This window comes from Euprymna scolopes, chromosome 46 (assembly GCF_053919585.1).
Source record: "Euprymna scolopes isolate OS-2025 chromosome 46, ASM5391958v1, whole genome shotgun sequence".
NCBI lineage: Eukaryota > Metazoa > Mollusca > Cephalopoda > Sepiida > Sepiolidae > Euprymna > Euprymna scolopes.
Window position 1 is genome coordinate 100737798 of NC_136527.1, and position 20000 is coordinate 100757797.

The 20000-nt window shown below is 32.5% G+C and overlaps 1 protein-coding gene across 38 annotated transcripts in view; it reads right to left on the reverse strand.

Annotated features, from left to right (window-relative positions):
* Positions 1-20000, reverse strand: part of LOC145271199 (arf-GAP with coiled-coil, ANK repeat and PH domain-containing protein 2-like) — a 636480-nt gene that overhangs the window by 301944 nt on the left and 314536 nt on the right. For 34 of the 38 annotated variants that reach the window (XM_080126741.1, XM_080126736.1, XM_080126765.1 and 31 more), the window contains one exon: positions 11721-11795. In XM_080126741.1, the coding sequence (XP_079982867.1) occupies positions 11721-11795 (75 nt within the window). Of the gene's footprint in view, positions 1-4357; positions 4376-11720; positions 11796-20000 lie in introns of all 38 variants that reach the window. The other 4 variants (XM_080126748.1, XM_080126754.1, XM_080126751.1 and 1 more) reach the window with 1 other exon arrangement.

The following is a 20000-nucleotide window of genomic DNA, read 5'->3' on the forward strand; positions in this document are numbered from 1 at the left end:
AAACAATTCTTTAGTCTTTTTTAAATAATATATTAAATATTTTACACTCATTTTTTTTTTAATCACTTTTATAATTTAACTTTTTTTTAAAAATAAATATATGTTTTCGTTTTTCGTGTCTCAGTTATCCTTCACAATCAACCGTATCTACTTCCGGTAGCTTGAAATTTTTTTTTTTTTTTTTTTTTTTTTTTTCCGAGTGCTGATTTAGCAGATTAACCATTACAACTGAAAATTAGCTAGTCGCATTCAAAGTTTGATGAGTCAGCTTAAATGCTATTTGGGTCCAACATTTAAAACCCAGCTAACTTAACATTTTTATAGTCGATTAGACATTACGAACTATCGAAAAATTTTTCAAATTTTTTTTTTTTTGTTTGTTTACTTATCAAAGCCCAGAGACCACTCGAGGATACGCATAATAAATCTCCCCCCTCCCCTCACAAATATGTCACCCACAAAATTGTTAATAAAATCCACAATCCTTTCTCCAGTTAAACCATATTTGCTACACTTGAATTTCAGCCAATGCTCAACTTGTCCACAAGTTTCAATGAAGAATGCCTAAAAAATTTTGATTTTATTGTTATTATTGTTCAATGATATTCTGGGGCACTTTGATAATCATCTCATCAGTACAGGGTACAAAAGATGACATGATTCCATTTCTTTATGATGAAAACAGTTTTTTTTTTTTTTTTGGGTGTTTTTTTTTATACAGACTATCTACTAGTTGGCCAGTTGTGTGCATATCTCAAGACCGATAGGAGCCTTCTATCATGTCTGAAAATGACACAATGTTCAATGAGTAAGATTGGAGATGCGCCACTGTACAACTCCTGCTCTCTTCCAATCAAAGTTATAACAACAAGACCATTGCCAAAATGCAAATCTAGACAGTTCAATGCTTGAGTGTATAGTTCAACCAAGTTTCCTGCCACGGTTATGATCTTTCGCGTGGTTTCAATTGAGGGCCACATCATGCCACCTCACATCTTTGAAGTTGGCTTGAAAGACAACACCAAAGTGTACCTGGATGTGTTGAAGGGTGTGGTGAGCCTCTGGTGCAATCAGGTGGCCATTGGCAGACCTTGGGTATGGCAACAGGACTTGGTGTCGGCCCACAAATCCAAAGAGACCCAGACTTGGCTTCAGAAGAATTACAACGACTTTGTACCTTTCTCTCATCGCTTCCCTCCCCCGACCTGAGCTTGTTGGACTACTTTGTTTGGTCATATGCTCAGAACATCACCAACATGACCTCTCACAACACCAAAGCCAGCCTGATCGCTGCCATCTATTGAGTATTCACCAAGTCTCCGTTAGCGCTTGTGGAAAAGGCATGCTCCCAGTTCTGGACTCGTATGGAGTGATTGAGGCTGAAGCTGGCTACATTGAATAGATGTCAGCTCTATTACATAATTAAATTACTTGAATTGATTTTTTTTCAATAAAAGTTGTCAATGTTTTCTTCAGATCGACACTTTTATCGCCTCATCAGTAGATGTGATTCTGAATGGGTTTCTTACTTATTCGACTGTAGCTCTCCAATTATTTTCTGTGAGTTTTTTTTTTTTTTACTCGGGAGTCACTACTTATCAAGGTGCAAAGGCCTCTCGAGGATAAGGGTTAATGAATGTAAGATGGTAGTATAGAAACCGTTGTGTAAATTGGGTAGAATGTTATTATTTATGGGGACGGCTCAACAAGAACTTGTTTACATTGGATTTGAAGGTTACCATGTTGTATTCAACCGGGAAACAGGCCAGCAGGACAGTGTTCCTCAGGCGGGCAGTTCTGAGAACTAAAAGCTTTATTTATCTGAAAGATACCAACTATCAAAACATGTTGGAGAGGGCCATCACATCCTAAATTAGAGCACAGCCAAGAGAGCAGCGTGTCAAAGCTATTGACAATTTTGCATATTGTATTCATGTGTGAATATCATTGATTGATGATAAAACAAAGACTGTTGGACAATCATGACTAAAACTTGGTGGACAAGGAAATGTAATAGCCAATGAAAATGCATTAAATACGATTTACTACTAGTGAAACTTGAAAAAGCGGTATCAAATGTGTTGCTGGTGTTATGGGTGACAGTAGGAAGACTTCTGAGTGTGAGAGTAAAAAAAGCTCCTCTGCCTTCAATCAGGATTAAATATTAAAATCGATCAGAAATAAAAATTTTTTTTACAGCACATGCTATATGACTGACGCAAGAGAGTTGATGTATTTTATGGTAAAAGTATATTAATCAGAACGATACGGGAGGAGGGAGAGCTCTCTTTTATATCTAAGAAAAAGCTTTTTTATTTGATTGTAAACCCCCACCCTCCAACCCACAGTCTTGAACTATAATGCCTAATCTGATTTTTTTTTTCTTTCTTTTAAATCACTAACAAACATTTCAGTGGGCAGGTGATTAATCTAAAGTGCTAGAAATATTTTTAGCAAAAGTGTATTGGAGTTAACAACACAACAGAGATGGGTGAGGTGGAAAGCAATATACAAGAAATAACTGTTACCAAAGGCAAGAAAATTTACTTTTCTACCTACCTGTACAAGTTTCAGGTATGGATATGAATTATAAGATTTATTATCTATGCAATTGTTATCGGCACACTTTTACTTTGAAATTAGCGACCCCCCCCACCTCCTAAAAGAAAAATCAGTTGGTGGCCATTCCATCTAACATTTATCAGCAAATTTTTAACCCCTTTTTTTTTTTTTTACACAGGCATCATCACTTATCAAGGCCAAGAGGCCACTCGAGGATAAGGATTAAAGAGTGTACAGCAGAAATTGGACAATATAGTAACCGTTAGTAATGAAAATTCGATAAATTTGTTAACTTATATGGAACGGCTCATCAAGAACTTATTTACGTTAGACTTGAACACAACCATATTGTAGTCAGCTGGAAAGCAGGAAAACGGAAGACAATTCCACAGGCGTGCAGTTCTAAGAAAGAAGCTTTGCTCATGGAATCTATGTTTAGGTTTAGGCACAGATAAAGAGTGGGGGGAATTATTGATAGTGTTTTCAGCTAGACGAGTGTTTCTTGCGAAAGTTTGGCGAGGGGGGGACCATAAACTGAAGCTCAGTCGAACACTTTCCATGAAAATAACAATAAAGCAGAGACAAACTCGCAACCTCTCTTCTGTGAGAAAGAGGTTGCAGGGAAGAGAAAAGGACATCTCCTACGAGGCTACAAAGTCTATTTTGAACTATCAAGGCAGGACAAGTCCTTTCTAGCAGCTCCTGCCCAGATGTGGTAACAGTATTCCATCCTTGGACATACCTAGCTCTTATATAGATAGAGAATTGATTGCATCAGCAGTGAGATATCTACTTGATTGATAGAAGAATCCCACCATTTTTCCAGCGGCCTCGGCAACAGATTTGATGTACGTGTTCCATTTAAGATCAGGGGTAAAGGTCAAGCCCTTGAAGTATTGTTTATTTTTTTTAAAGCTCTTTGCATCAAGTGGTTTCATACCTTGTCTGGAGCCATCGTCCAGCATGGCCACAGCTGAGATTGAATTCACTACACGAGTTTGTAATGTAATTCAAATCTTGTCGGTAGCTGAATACTTGATGCTTCGCACTTCGCTAGGTCTATCAAGGGTATTTTTAATTGTGACGCCATTACTAAATGGGGAACCTCCCACGGCTTAAGAGAGTCCCATCTACCCTCGAGAGAAGGATAGACGGTGCCAGTTTCTCAACCTGATATTCTTTAACTCATAATACATACAGCGCCTCGCCTTTCCAAATGGTTACCCATCTAGTGCTGGCCAGGCTCAACGTTGCTTAACTTCGATGATCTGGCGAGAACCGGTGTGTCAACATATTGTCTGGAGTGGTTTCCACAAAAAATATTCATGTTAAGTAAAAGTGACGTTAACAAATACAAAAATAATCTTACAATCAGTATTCACGCTTGAAACTTGTACGGATAGACAAAAAAGATTTTTTTTTTTTTTTTGCATTTGGTATAAGTTATTTGTTAAATATCTGTTCCTCAATACATTTTTTGCCGGTGGTTTTTTTTAGAAATAAAATTTATTCTACAGTGCAAGCCACGATTCAGACATTTATTAGACAAAATGAGGCCAAACATTTTTTTTTTGTGTAAATTATATCAAACAAGGGTGTTAAGAATGCAAATGACACAGGAAGGTATAAGGGGAAAAAAAAACACACAAGAAAAAAAAAAAAAATGAACATTCAAGCAAAACACATGAAAGCCCGACCCCTTCTTTCCCGACCCTTTGCTTCACATTCCCCGTTGAAACATTCACAAAATTTGGTACATCTACTGAGATGGATATATATATACGTAGATACATACCAATGCTTTTTCCCAACCCTTATGCAGAAGGAAAGAAAAGAAAAAGATGTTTTAATAGGTAGAAAAACAATTACTTTTATTGATTTAAAAAAAATGTGCTTATGACCATATGAAAAGAAAAATATAGACTTTTATAGTTTTGCTTTTGTTTTTTAATGGTTCAAATGTAATTAATATCAGACAATAAAATTTAACAGATAAACACAAACTAAATCAAATCATATAACGGTGGAATGGGTTAGACAAATTACACCTTTTATATTAATACTATAAATAATTTTTGAAAAAATTTTACTGCATTATTATTCTTACATTATTCTTACATTATTCTTACATTATTCTTACATTATTCTTACTTGTGTCAATGCCGTCTGATGGAAGTTCCGTATGATAACATTATTCTTCCATTGTACCATTATTCTTTTAACAGACCACCACGCGAGCCAGCTCTCGACAAACGGCATCAGACACACGGCATCAGACACAGCAATACACGGCATCAGACACAGCTGGCTCTCGACATGCAGCGACAGACACAGCCGGCTCTTGAAACGCGGCGACAGGCACAGCCGGCTCTCGACACACAGCGACACACACATAGCCGATTCTCGACACTTGGTGACAGACACAGCCGGCTCTCGACACCTGGCGACAGACACAGCCGGCTCTCGACACACGGCGACAGACACAGCCGGCTCTCGACACACGGCAACAGTTGCAGTTACCAGAGCAGCCAGATCACTTTCAAAACGGTAAGAGGAAAAGATTTGACTATTTGTCGTGTAACTTCCCAATCGCGTCTTTTCCTTCTTTTTGCTGCTCCTCCTCTACCTTTCGATCTTTATACCTAGATTTGCATTCTATTCCGTGACGTCATACCCACGTCACGGCATAAAATGCCGAGTCAGGATTCAAATCATCATTTAAGGGCGGAGTTAGATACTTTCTATACAGCTTTGGGTCATCCATATCTAAAAATTTGTCTGACGTCGCTTCCGCCAAATGGCTTTGTAAACACAGGGAGGCGGAAGGTGCATTTAACTGAAACGACAAATTATTAAATGGCCAACAATGACCAAAGACTATTCATTTCTCTAAATTTATGGCTGCACATTAATTAAACCTATTCAGTGTTGTTGATAAATTTTTAATGTTGCGATGCATGGATGGTTCCACATCTCGGTGGGGTTCCAACTAAAAGTTCTGGTTCTTGTTTAGAATTCAACTTCATTTAAAAAAAAAAAAAAAAAAAAAAAAAGCCGAGCATGTGGGATCCCCCTCCGCAAGTGAAAAATTTACTTTCACCGTGACTAATGTTTGTGCAAAATTCCCCTTCCCCCCAAAAATACAAGGTGTGGTTATTGAGAAAAGTGCTAATGGATGAACAATTTGGGTGCAATTTTACCCTTATAATGCCTCTTAGGAGGCTACTAGAGTTATCCTGGAAAATCTGTTCCGGCAAAAATTTACTTTCACCATGACTAATGTTTGCGCAAAATTTAAAAAAAAAAAAAAAAAAAAAAAAACTCAAGGAGTGGTTATTGAGAAAAGTGTGCCTTGATGAACAAGAGTGAATTACTAGGTCCAATCCCTCCTTTTTCGGGCGACCAAAAAACAATAATACATAAAATACAGATAACTTTTTTGGATGTACGTACTAGTCATGAACCAAAGATGCCATATTCCAAAAATCATGTAAATTAAGCAAATTTGGCGATGAGCAAACCAGGAGCTGTCATGTTGTTTAAAAATGTGTTAAAATTTACGGATGACAACTCAATTCAACTACAGAGATTTTATTTGTATTCAAAATAATACTTTATAGTTGCTAAAAATCTTAAACTGTATTTTCTTATTTGAAAAAACTAAATACTTGATCGATTTATGTGATTTTTGGAATACAACCTCATTCCATTATGGATATGTACACCAGAAAGATTTTTCTGTATTTTTTTTTTTTTTTATGAAATCAAATCCTAATAAGAACAAAGGTTCTTATTAAATTGTTGTATTAAACAGCAAGACGCTAAAACTAATTTTTTTTCGTACAATCGTCCACAAAAACAACTTCAGGGATGGGAGAAGTCAATGGCAAAAACGAAAGCTGAAATGGAGACAAATTTCTCAATTGAGGAGGGGGGGGGGGTCACACCTGTGTGTGTGTGTGTGTGTGTGTGTGTGTGTGTGTGTGTGTGTGTGTGTGTGTGTGTGTGTGTGTGTGTGTGTGTGTGTGTGTGGAGAGAGAGGACAAGATAAAATATATTTTCCTGAGCAACTCCCAATCAGTCTCAACTAAGTCAAAATTAAGAAAAAAATACTGTGAGTGAATGTGTGTGGGTGGAAGGAGGCAGGAAGTCATTCTTTAATGAAACGAAAATCATTTAAGAAGTCATCTACTCCTATCATGAATAGTTTCAAATCTTCATCTTCACGGCAAAATGGAAATTTTCAGTTCTCAGAGAGAACTGTCCTAAGAAGAAAAAGACAAGCTCGACAGAACGAAGAGAGAAAAACCAGGAAGAAAAAACTGAGAAAGAAAGATGAGAAAAAAAAATAATAAATCCAACCAAAACATAATAGGTAAAGACTTTAGCAATTTGGCGAAAATCAGATTTTTTTTTTTTTTTTTTTAATCTGAGAAAAAAAAAAAAAAAAAAAAAACAAAAACAGGACAGATTCATGTGTAACTCTCTCAATTTCAGTGGAGATCAGCTTTAAATTGCTTGCGCATTAATAAGTAAATCCTCAAAAAAAAAAAAAAAAAAAAAAACGTCACTTAATAAAAATACAAATAAAAAAAAATTTAAATCCTCAAAAAAAAAAAAAAAAAAAAAAAAATGTCACTTAATAAAAATACAAATAAAAAAAATTTAAATCCTCAAAAAAAAAAAAAATGTCACTTAATAAAAATACAAATAAAAAAAATTTAAATCCTCAAAAAAAAAAAAAAAAACGTCACTTAATAAAAATACAAATAAAAAAATTTAAATCCTCAAAAAAAAAAAAAAAAAAAAAAAATGTCACTTAATAAAAATACAAATAAAAAAAAATTTAAATCCTCAAAAAAAAAAAAAAAAAAAAAAAAAAACTGTCACTTAATAAAAATACAAATAAAAAAAAATTTAAATCCTCAAAAAAAAAAAAAAAAGAAAAAAAAACTGTCACTTAATAAAAATACAAATAAAAAAAAATGTAAATCCTCAAAAAAAAAAAAAAAAAAAAACTGTCACTTAACAAAATACAAATAAAAAAAAATTTAAATCCTCAAAAAAAAAAAAAAAAAAAAAAAAAAAAAACGTCACTTAATAAAAATACAAATAAAAAAAATTTAAATCCTCAAAAAAAAAAAAAAAAAAAAAAAAAAAAACGTCACTTAATAAAAATACAAATAAAAAAAAATTAAATCCTCAAAAAAAAAAAAAAAAAAAAAAAAAAAAACTGTCACTTAACAAAAATACAAATAAAAAAATTTGAATTATAGTTTATTCAGATTACAAGTCTCACCTCGGTTGTTATTTGTACATCATTTTTGAAAAATGTTAACTTTGAGCTTCCTACGTACATTTTTTTTTTTAATTAAGGGATTTTTACAATCCAGAAGTTTTGAGATAAAAATTGAATATTTGGATTATTACAACTATTGGTTCTGTTAAAAAGTTTTAGACCATAATAGGGGTATGACGCTTATGATTTCGACAATCGTTTTTATAACCACAGTTATACAACCACAGTTATAACAACCATAGTTATAACAACCACAGTTATACAACCACAGTTATACAACCACAGTTATAACAACCACAGTTATAACAACCACAGTTATACAACCATAGTTATAACAACCATAGTTATAACAACCATAGTTATAACAACCATAGTTATAACAACCACAGTTATACAACCATAGTTATAACAACCACAGTTATACAACCAGTTATACAACCAGTTATACAACCATAGTTATAACAACCATAGTTATACAACCATAGTTATACAACCGCAGTTATAACAACCATAGTTATAACAACCATAGTTATAACAACCATAGTTATAACAACCATAGTTATACAACCACAGTTATAACAACCACAGTTATAACAACCACAGTTATAACAACCAACCAATCAGAAGCTTAAATGTTCCTATAAAAATATTGAATTTTGGATTAAGCTCAGTTTGCCGTTGGCCTCTGTCTCAAAATGGCTCAATATCAGAACTGCACTGATTCTTCAACGCCATATTGTTACTAGGAATTACTTAACACTCAAGATCAGGACTAAATTGATTCTTCGCCGATTTAATTCACTGTCGCCATCTTTGTTCAACATAATATCTCAACATTTAACAGGTTCATTTCTTAGATATTTATTCACATTATTTAGTGATGAGGAATGAAGTATTTGGTTTAGAAGAAAGTTCTTGTGTAATTTTAAATTTTGATATCACGTTTTGACCAAGTAAGCCTCTGGCCGGCTTTGGGTAGGATTGAAACCGCGATCTTCAGACAATTCTCATCTGGAACCCTAGAGATTAAATTAATGAATAATACTCATCACAATAATGAATTCTAATTAAATAAAATATATACCAATCGGTACGGACCCGAATATGGAAGATCAGATAATAAATAAACGCGGATTTATAAGAATAAAGAATCCAACCTTGATCGCCCTTCGGGGCCCGTGCTGCAGTGGATAGAGACGTTGAATCTCTACGGTTCCAGATGAGAATTGTCTGAAGATAGCGGTTTCAATCCTACCCAAAGCCGGCTAGATACTTACTTGGCCAAAAACGTGGTGACGACAACAACTATGGATGGCAGTGATTGCTGAGAACGCAGTTAGATTTTGAGTTCCTATTCCATCGTGGTTACCACCTGATGAAGGCCAGTGGAATAGTTGGCCAAAACGTCGTGAAACAACAACTAAGAAAGATAAGTATAATAGTTCGCAATAAATGCATTAAAAAAATGCGTTGCTTTTAAGCCTTCTAAACGTATTCATTGATATACGTAATGCTAATTTTCAATAAAAGCCAATATTTGTTTATCTGTTATAGAAATCGATTCAATGTTTAATGTTTGTTTATATGTTATAGAAATCGATTCAATATTTGTTTGTAGATTCAATGTTTGTTTATCTGTTATAGAAATTGATTCAATGTTTGTTTATATGTTATAGAAATTGATTCAATATTTTTTTATATGTTATAGAAATTGATTCAATATTTTTTTATATGTTATAGAAAAGGATTCAATGTTTGTTTATATGTTATAGAAAAGGATTCAATGTTTGTTTATATGTTATAGAAAAGGATTCAATGTTTGTTTATATGTTATAGAAAAGGATTCAATGTTTGTTTATATGTTATAGAAATTGATTCAATATTTTTTTATATGTTATAGAAATTGATTCAATATTTTTTATCTGTTATAGAAATTGATTCAATATTTTTTATCTGTTATAGAAATTGATTCAATATTTTTTTATGTTATAGAAATTGATTCAATATTTTTTTATATGTTATAGAAATTGATTCAATGTTTGTTTATCTGTTATAGAAATTGATTCAATATTTTTTTATATGTTATAGAAATTGATTCAATATTTTTTTATGTTATAGAAATTGATTCAATGTTTGTTTATATGTTATAGAAAAGGATTCAATGTTTGTTTATATGTTATAGAAATTGATTCAATATTTTTTTATATGTTATAGAAAAGGATTCAATGTTTGTTTATATGTTATAGAAATTGATTCAATGTTTGTTTATATGTTATAGAAAAGGATTCAATGTTTGTTTATATGTTATAGAAATTGATTCAATATTTTTTTATATGTTATAGAAATTGATTCAATATTTTTTTATATGTTATAGAAATTGATTCAATATTTTTTTATATGTTATAGAAATTGATTCAATATTTTTTTATCTGTTATAGAAATTGATTCAATATTTTTTATCTGTTATAGAAATTGATTCAATGTTTGTTTATCTGTAATAGAAATTGATTCAATGTTTGTTTATATGTTATAGAAATTGATTCAATATTTTTTTATGTTATAGAAATTGATTCAATATTTTTTTATATGTTATAGAAATTGATTCAATGTTTGTTTATCTGTTATAGAAATTGATTCAATATTTTTTTATATGTTATAGAAATTGATTCAATATTTTTTTTATCTGTTATAGAAAATGATTCAATGTTTGTTTATATGTTATAGAAAAGGATTCAATGTTTGTTTATATGTTATAGAAAATGATTTAATGTTTGTTTATATGTTATAGAAAATGATTCAATGTTTGTTTATGTTATAGAAAATGATTCAATGTTTGTTTATATGTTATAGAAATCGATTCAATGTTTGTTTATATGTTATAGAAATCGATTCAATGTTTGTTTATATGTTATAGAAACCCATTCCAAGAACTTTGCAGCTAACTTTACCCTCTGCGACGAAGGACATCAACTCCCCGTATTTCCTCCTACAACAGACTACACACTATCCAACATACAAATATCTGTGTGTGAGGTCGCCAAATTGTTTTTTTTTTTCTGAATCAGCTGTAGCTTTAAATGGATATTTATTCAAATGGTATGCGGAGATCTTTGACCCTCCCATAGTATGCATCAGCATTCAACTAAATATGTTCATCTCATTAATCCTTATCCTCAAGTGGCTTTTAGCCTTCATTAAATGGTAACTCGTTAGTAGAAAAACAAGGAAGGTGACAGTAGTCAAGTGGTTAATGATAGCGACTGATGACCTGGGTGTCCCAAGTTCAAATTCAGTTCGTTCCCCAAAAACATCACTTTCACTTAGGATGTGGCAACCTTCACATGGTCCCTCCCATAATCCTCGTTTTTATAGAAATAATGACTAGAAAAGTATCGGGGAAACCAATGACAACAATAAAATCTTTGGATTCGTACGATATGATTATTATGAGTAGAAAAAAAAAAAAATTCAAAATAGCATATTTTAAAGTGACAAGAAGGCGTCTCCAGACAAAAAAAAAAAAAAAAAAAAATGCTAAAAAGTGTGAAGAAGAGAGAAAGGCTTACACAGGAAGATGAGAAAATTTGGATGACTGAGGGAGTGAAAGAGAGACAAACGGAGTGAGGGGTGGGGCAGAGGAGTCTGTCAAGAGAGGGGGATTTTATGAGCAGAGAGAAATGCGAAGAGAGATAGAGAGAGATAGAGAGAGATGAGGCTCTGAATTTGAAGCTGTGAACGTTGGAGGATGAAACAAAAGAAGAATGGTAAGGATGGACATGAAAAAATACAATAGAAGTTCCGAGGCAGCAAGAATGAGGAATAAATTGGGAGAAAAAAAAAAAAAAAAAAAAATACAGACCCTTTCCTGAACCAAGTGATGCCTTTCCTCCATCTCCTTTCGCTCGCTTGCAGCCTTATTATTAAGGTCTTCCACCTGGAAAAAAACAAAAACAAAAACAAACATAAATAGACAAGAAAAAGCAACAATTTCCACATTAACACAAACGTTTCTTATTTTTTTTTTTTTTTTTGTTTTTACTAGCAGTTTTGCTCGGGTCCTATCTACTGTTCATAACTTTACATGCATATACATACATATTAAAAAGTGTGCATACGTACAGTAATGCCTTTCTATATAATAGGCTTCCTTAACTATCATAGAGAAAAGTCGGTAGAGACCGCAGATGTAAAATTTTTTTAAACTTTGACCCCAATTTTGACCCTTTAGCATTTATTGTTTTGGTCTCAAATAAAATTATAAAGTTAGATCCATGTCCAAGGAACCTATATCTAAAATTTAAAGTGTTCAGACCCAAAATTGTCGAAGGAGTTTGGTAGAGTTTTCAAAGGTCAAATCGTTGAACTTTGACTCCTTAAAAGCCAAATTTCTGGCCGGAACATGATTAAAAAGATTTTCCCAAATTTCAGTATCCTGTATATAAAATTTCGAGTCTGTAGACTGAAAATTGACAGAGTTATCTGGTAGGAAAATGTACACAGACAGACACACAGACAGACATTTTCACTTTTATAGATATGCTAGCATTTCAGCCCGGCGTTGCCCAGGTGTTTGGAGGTGTATGTTGAGCAAAAAAAAAAAAAAAAGTGTTAGTAGGAAGGCAGGCTTGAACCCGTACTCCAAAGAGGAAAAGAACGGGGGGGAAAAAAAAATGACATCTTTGCTGTCACAACCACTGCCAAACCGGAAGTGACATAGGTTTAAATTAAGGCTAGACAATCGAAAAGAGGGGATGACTTTCGAAAACATTGGTGAAAAAAGCGACCCCTCCCTGTAGAAAAGTGCCCACTTGAGGGTGAAGAAATTAATGTTTTTAGCCAATTTTTTGGTATTTGTTGTCTGAAGGGTCGAGCTTCAAAATGATACTGATCTTGTGAAAATCCGTCGCCTCTGTCGAAAGTTTTAGGCAGACATGCAAACATACATACATACATACATTTATATATTGGTAGATCAAATTTTCGACCCAAACCGATTAAAATGCTTGCCCTATCTCTGAATACCCTTTATATAAAATTTCAAATGTTTAGACCAAATACGCTTAAAAATGATATTTTAATTCTTGCAGATTTCGTATACATTATTATACAGTTAATGTTCTATCGATTGTTATATATTAAAAAGTTGCGATTTCAAAAATAAAAAAAATATATCCATATGACTTGGGTGCATCAGCTTGAATCAAAACCGAAATAAAAACTTATGAAAAAATATACGTGTATATATATATATGTATGTCAGGTCATATCATATGCTACTGGTACCATGTAACCCAGTACTACCTGCCTCATGGTCGGGTCACCGGCGACTAAACTGGTTCCCCCACCAAACTTGTTTGGTGAGGAGGGTGGCTAGTCTCCCTAAAGGATTATAAACAAGATCTTCCAAAGGGCGAATGAACCCTTTTTTCGTTTGTTGGGGTGGAGAGGGCTCCCGTAAGCCGTGGCGAAGGCAATGTTCCTAGGAGAAGCAAATCTCTGATTTAAAAAACCATAAAGCGGGAGACTAGTATCCGCATTAAGCTGGTCTGCAGTTTAACTTGTTGCTAGCTATCTTGCTCTTGTTTGTTGCTGGATCTCAACATTTTGAACTGAGAGAGAGACATAGCTGTCGTACAAAGCTAAGACTCTGTAAAATCATCTGTGTATAGATACTCCCTCAGGCATTTGTCTATTAAAATGGTCCTGTGGCGATGGAATTCATTATTTTTGGGCTCATGGACTTTAAGTGTCTGAGGGAGTGGCACTCGTCTGACAAGACGTTGCAATCATATATATATATATATATATATATATATATATATATAGCTTGAATGCCATCAGCTATAATCGAAACCAAAACTTATGAGGAATTCTTGGTAAAATTATTTATTGCAAGAAATGGTAGTCCATAACAATTAAACGACAGCCACTCGGATGTAAGCATGAAGCATGACACAGCAAAATAAATAACACACGATATCATATTAATATATAGATGTGGGATACCTTATAATTGAAGATGCTGATATTTTCTGTCCATGGTGCGACCAGTATCATGAGATTAAATTAAAATTTACTGCATCAAAGGAGTATTTCAAAATTATAATTTATTGTTGCTAAAGTTAATGTTTTAAAAAATAATTTAATGAATACTGAATTGCAATAAAAAGCATACAGAAAATAAATCTTTCGAAACTGAGGTAATTTTAATTTCCGCACCAATCCAGAGTACCTCTGTTGGGAAGCTGGATTTTCCCTACATTCAAAACTGACAGCCTGTTACAATGGGGAATGGAAAAGTTTTATTCTTTTTATTTTTTTAATTAAAAATATATTTTACAAATTTTGAGCGCAACAGGATTTTCCCTACATTCAAAACCGATCCAAGAAATTTACCTTCTCTACCACGAATAGCAATGGCCAAAGACTCTTTATCTGAAAGTACATCTTTTAAACTCCTCGGCCTAACGTTCACAGGAAACATGAGTTGGAACAATTACATTGAGAGTATTGCCAGGACCGCTGCGAATAAGGTAGGTTCTCTCTACCGTGCTAGAAAGCTACTAACGCCCAAAAGTATCCTGTACCTCTATAAGGCCACCATTCGCCTATGTATGGAGTATTGTTGTCATATTTGGGCTGATGCATCTGCTACTAGTCTCGCTCCTGGACAAGGTTCAAAAGAGAGTCTCCAACCTGATAGGCCCTGAACTGTCATCTAAGCTTCAGCCTCTGTCCTATCAACGAAATGTAGCATCCCTCTGCCTGTTCTACAAGTACTTTAACGATGAATGTTCCGATGAACTGCAAGCACTTGTATCCCCCTCCGACATACATACCCCCGACAAACAGCTAAATCCCACCCCTTCACAGTTGATTTCCATAGATGTAAGAGAGCCTTCTACTCCAGTAGTTTCTTCCCCAGAACTGCTAGACTTTGGAATTCCCTTCCGGGTTCCTGCTTCCCCAACTGTACTGACACGCAGAAGTTTAAGTGTAATGTGAACAGACATCTTGTTGCCCAACCCCCTACATAGTACCTCTGTAGCTTATGCCCCTGATAGTAGCCCCCCCCCTACATCAAAGTGGTAATGTGCGTTGTATCGGGTGAAAATGTAATTAAATAAAAAAAAATGCATTTATTTCTAAAAAGACATCGTCAGGGGACAATAAACCTCCAGTTTTATTAGAGCCAAGTCTTTAATTGAAAAAAAAAAAAAAAAAGGGCCTGTTTCAAGTAAGACCGAGGGTCTATTGCTGGCTGACGAGGTATTTTTAGATTGAAACAGTAAATTTATTGTAGCGACTTACAGTAATTATATTTACCTAAATCGAATAAAATGATATCTTACTCTTTTTATTGAGCACTATAAACAACCTGATTGAAATTCAATGGATATTTTTAACCTGGAATCAATATATAGTGAACGTATATATTACAAAAAATGGCAGAGAAAAGTTAATTTTTTTTTATAAACACCTGCGGGGGGGGGGGCCCTTTTTCTCTTCCCTGCAACCTCTTTCTCACAGAAGAGATGTTGCAAGTTTGTCTCTGCTTTATAGTTATTTTCATGGCAGGTGCTCGGCTGAGCTCCATTCTATGGTCCCCCCCCCTCGACAAACTTTCACAACAAACACCCGTCTAGCAGAAAACACTATCACTAGTTTCCCCCACTCTTTATCTGTGCCTAAACCTAAACGTAGATTCCATGAGCAAAGCTTCCTTTAAAAACTGCACGCCTGTGGAATTGTCTTACGTTTTCCTGCTTTCCAGCTGACTACAATATGGTTGTCTTCAAGTCTAATGTAAACAAGTTCTTGATGAGCCGTTCCATATAAGTTAAAAAATTTACCGAATCTCCATTACTAACGGTTACTATATTGTCCAATTTCTACTGTACCCTCTTCAACCCTTATCCTCGAGTGGCCTCTTGGCCTTGATAAGTGGTGATGCCTATGTAAAAAAATAAAAATAAAAATAAAAAAAGGTTGAATTATAACATTAAAATTTTTTTTTTTTTTAAATGCTCAGGTCACACTATCGCTTTTGCACAAGAGGATCCATGCATCATTTAGTGGACTTTGTTATACGACAGGGATATTCGGTGTTGCCCGGCTGAAAGAATTTTTTTTTTTTTTTGCTTGTAAAATATCATGTTAGAATGAAACAAAAAATGCACTTTGACCTTATTGTGCCAACATTATCATTATGACGTCATTATGGGTCATGACATTTTCAAAAAAGAAAAACAAAAAACACTTATAGTTAGTTGGAACAACATCCCCCACTTCTAGACACTAATTTGTTTCCTGGTGTTCTAAAATGAATTTGGGAATAAATATACCATGATCAAATTCCTCCGTAAATTTGGCAGTCAGAAAAGAAAAACATTATATATATATATATATATATATATATATATATATATATATATATATATATGTCGGGACAAAACTGTTTTCAGTTGGATTGTTGGACAGGCAGAGACTGAATAATATAAGGTTTAGTGTTTTGATTTTGTGGGGTTTGTATTACTGGTCACATAGATTCGAAAAAGTTGTCAAAAAAACAAATATATAACATATATTGAGCGAGTTTCTAACAGTATTTTGTCTAGTTTTTTATTTATAACTCATTTTCCCAAACTTACCGCCTCAAACAGAGAGTCGGACGCCATTTTAAATTTTCAAATACATCGGTAAACACTATGTTCTTCGAGCTAAATAAACATGTTACATTAAATATAAACACTAAAAACATATCCAGTTAGGTAGAAAAGTAACTTATCTTGCCTTTGGTAACATTTATTTGTTATATATTTGTTTTTTGACAACTTTTTCGAATCTGTGTGTACAGTAATACAAACCCATTTTGCGATATATCAATATTGGTGCTGGGATGATTAATCAAAATCAGAATTGGGAATTGGAAAAATCGGAATTTTTTGGAGTATCGGAATTGGTATCGGCAAAAATTGATGCCTATTTTCTGATGCCAAAAACGATTCTTTTAATTTTCTTTTTGTATTTGATTTTGTTTAAAACGAAACCTTCCACTGCTGGTATTAACAATGATAAAATAATAAATATTTATTGTTTATTTTAAACGACCAGGAACGCTAACCTCCACCCTAACCCTAACCTTCCACCCTAATCGTAACCCCAAGTGTATTTTTACGTTTAAGAAAAATACCTGCACAGTTAACATGTGTTTTTATGGTAATCATGAAAGATAGGTTTATAGTTAAATTTGTAGAGATTTATGAAGAATCGGAATCGGTAATTGTATTGGAATCGGGAAAAATATTGGAATCGTCCCATCAGTAATCAATATTTTCAGAACTATCTTTTTTTTCTTTTTTCTTTTTTTTACAGACTTTTCTTGGAATTCGAGAGATTATCAGGCATGGATTTATTTCTGCTTCTGGATAAAAGTTCACGAAACAATCAATAATAATAATAATAATGAATAATAATAATAATAATAATAATAATAATAATAATAATAATAATGAATAATAATAATAACAACAATAATGAATAATAATAATAATAATAATAATAATAATAATAATGAATAATAATAATAATAATAACAACAATGAATAATAATAATAATAATAATAATAATAATAATAATAATAATGAATAATAATAATAATAACAACAATAATGAATAATAATAATAATAATAATGAATAATAATAATAACAACAATAATGAATAATAATAATAATAATGAATAATAATAATAACAACAATAATGAATAATAATAATAATAATAATAATAATAATGAATAATAATAATAATAATAACAACAATAATGAATAATAATAATAATAATAATAATGAATAATAATAACAACAATAATGAATAATAATAATAATAATAATAATAATAATAACAGCAACAATAATAATAATAATAATAATAATAATAATAATAACAACAATAATGAATAATAATAATAATAATAATAATAATAACAGCAACAATAATAATAATAATAATAATAATAATAATAATGAATAATAATAATAATAACAACAATAATGAATAATAATAATAATAATAATAATAATGAATAATAATAATAACAACAATAATGAATAATAATAATAATAATGAATAATAATAATAACAACAATAATGAATAATAATAATAATAATAATAATAATAATAATAATGAATAATAATAATAATAATAATAATAATAATAATAACAACAATAATGAATAATAATAATAATAATAATAATAATAATAACAACAATAATGAATAATAATAATAATAATAATAATAATGAATAATAATAATAACAACAATAATGAATAATAATAATAATAATAATAATAATGAATAATAATAATAACAACAATAATGAATAATAATAATAATAATAATAATAACAGCAACAATAATAATAATAATAATAATAATAATAATAATAATAATAATAATAATAGGAATAACTGCAAAAATACAACGCCTAACGATAAAGAAAACGGCTGAAATATTAAGGGAACCCCTAGAATGTGGGGAATAACACAAGACAATATAACAAAGAAGCGTTACAGGGAATGAAGAACGCCGAAGCTGCATATCAACAAGTTCTACACCACCATCATGCATCCCCCCCATTGTCTCATCATCGCCCCACCCCAATAGAAAAGTGATATCAAAGAGCCGAGAAGGGTCAAGGAGGTTCGAAAGGCCGAGGAGAGAGCGTTGGCCAGACCTCCGCTGGACAAGCGCGAAGAGAACTGGGATCGTGGGGAGGCTTAGTGCCACTCAAATTCCAGCACAAACCAATGGCCACTACCAGCGAGAAATCAATGGTATGAGGCTGTTGCGATGACGCAGATTTATTTGCAAACGCTATCGAAAGAGGTGGAGAGAACTGGACGTCTAGGGAAACTTGTTGTCACTCAGTTTCCAGAGAACACCACAGGTCTCCAAACCAATTGTTTGTTGACTTGTGTGAAAGCTCCATGTGAGCCAATAATCTATATATATATACATATAAAAGTGAAAGTGTGTTGTGTTTGTGTGTGTGTGTGTACATTTCCCTATGCAATAACTCTGGGTACTGAGATTTGGGAAAATCGATGTGATTGGTTTTCGGACAGAAATTTGGCGATTAAGGGGTCAAAGTTCAACGATTTGACCTTTGAGAACTCTACCAAACTCCTCCAACAATTTTCGATCTAAACATGTGAAATTTTAGATATAGGTTCCTTGGACATGGATCTAACTTAATAACTTTATTTGAGCCCAAAACAATAAATGTTAAGGGGTCATAATAGGGGTCAAAGTTAAAAAAAATTGACATTTTTTTTTTCTTTTTTTTTTTTTGCTCAGCATACACCTCAAAACACCCGGGCAACGCCGGGCTGAAATGCTAGTAATAATAATAATAATAATGGTTAAAATTTAAAACGGAATTATCAAACAGATGACTAGGTTTGATTTGGCGTGGTTGGGTGCAAGTTTAGTCATGCTAAAGAGTCGTGATATTTTGGAACATTAATATGTCCATGAATCACACACACACACACACATATATATATATATATTTTGTGTACAGAAAGTTGTTAGTTGAGACAGATCATTGGTACCGTCGGTTTCAAGCCCGATAATAATCTCGAATATTGGCTGAAGAGAGCTTGATAAGGATACCTTAAACGGGCCTTATTATCGGGCTTGAAACCGACGGTACCAATGATCTGTCTCAACTTTCTGTACACAAAATATAAATACGCTCTTAAAATTTGGATTTTCCTTTTAATTGAGCACTCTGCTGGAATTCTTTTTCCAAAAAAAAAACTAATCATATATATATATATATATATATATATATATATATATATATATATATATATATATTTTGTGTACAGAAAGTTGTTAGTTGAGACAGGTCATTGGTACCGTCGGTTTCAAGCCCGATAATAATCTCGAATATTGGCTGAAGAGAGCTTGATAAGGATACGTTAAACGGGCCTTATTATCGGGCTTGAAACCGACGGTACCAATGATCTGTCTCAACTTTCTGTACACAAAATATAAATACGCTCTTAAAATTTGGATTTTCCTTTTAATTGAGCACTCTGCTGGAATTCTTTTTCCAAAAAAAAA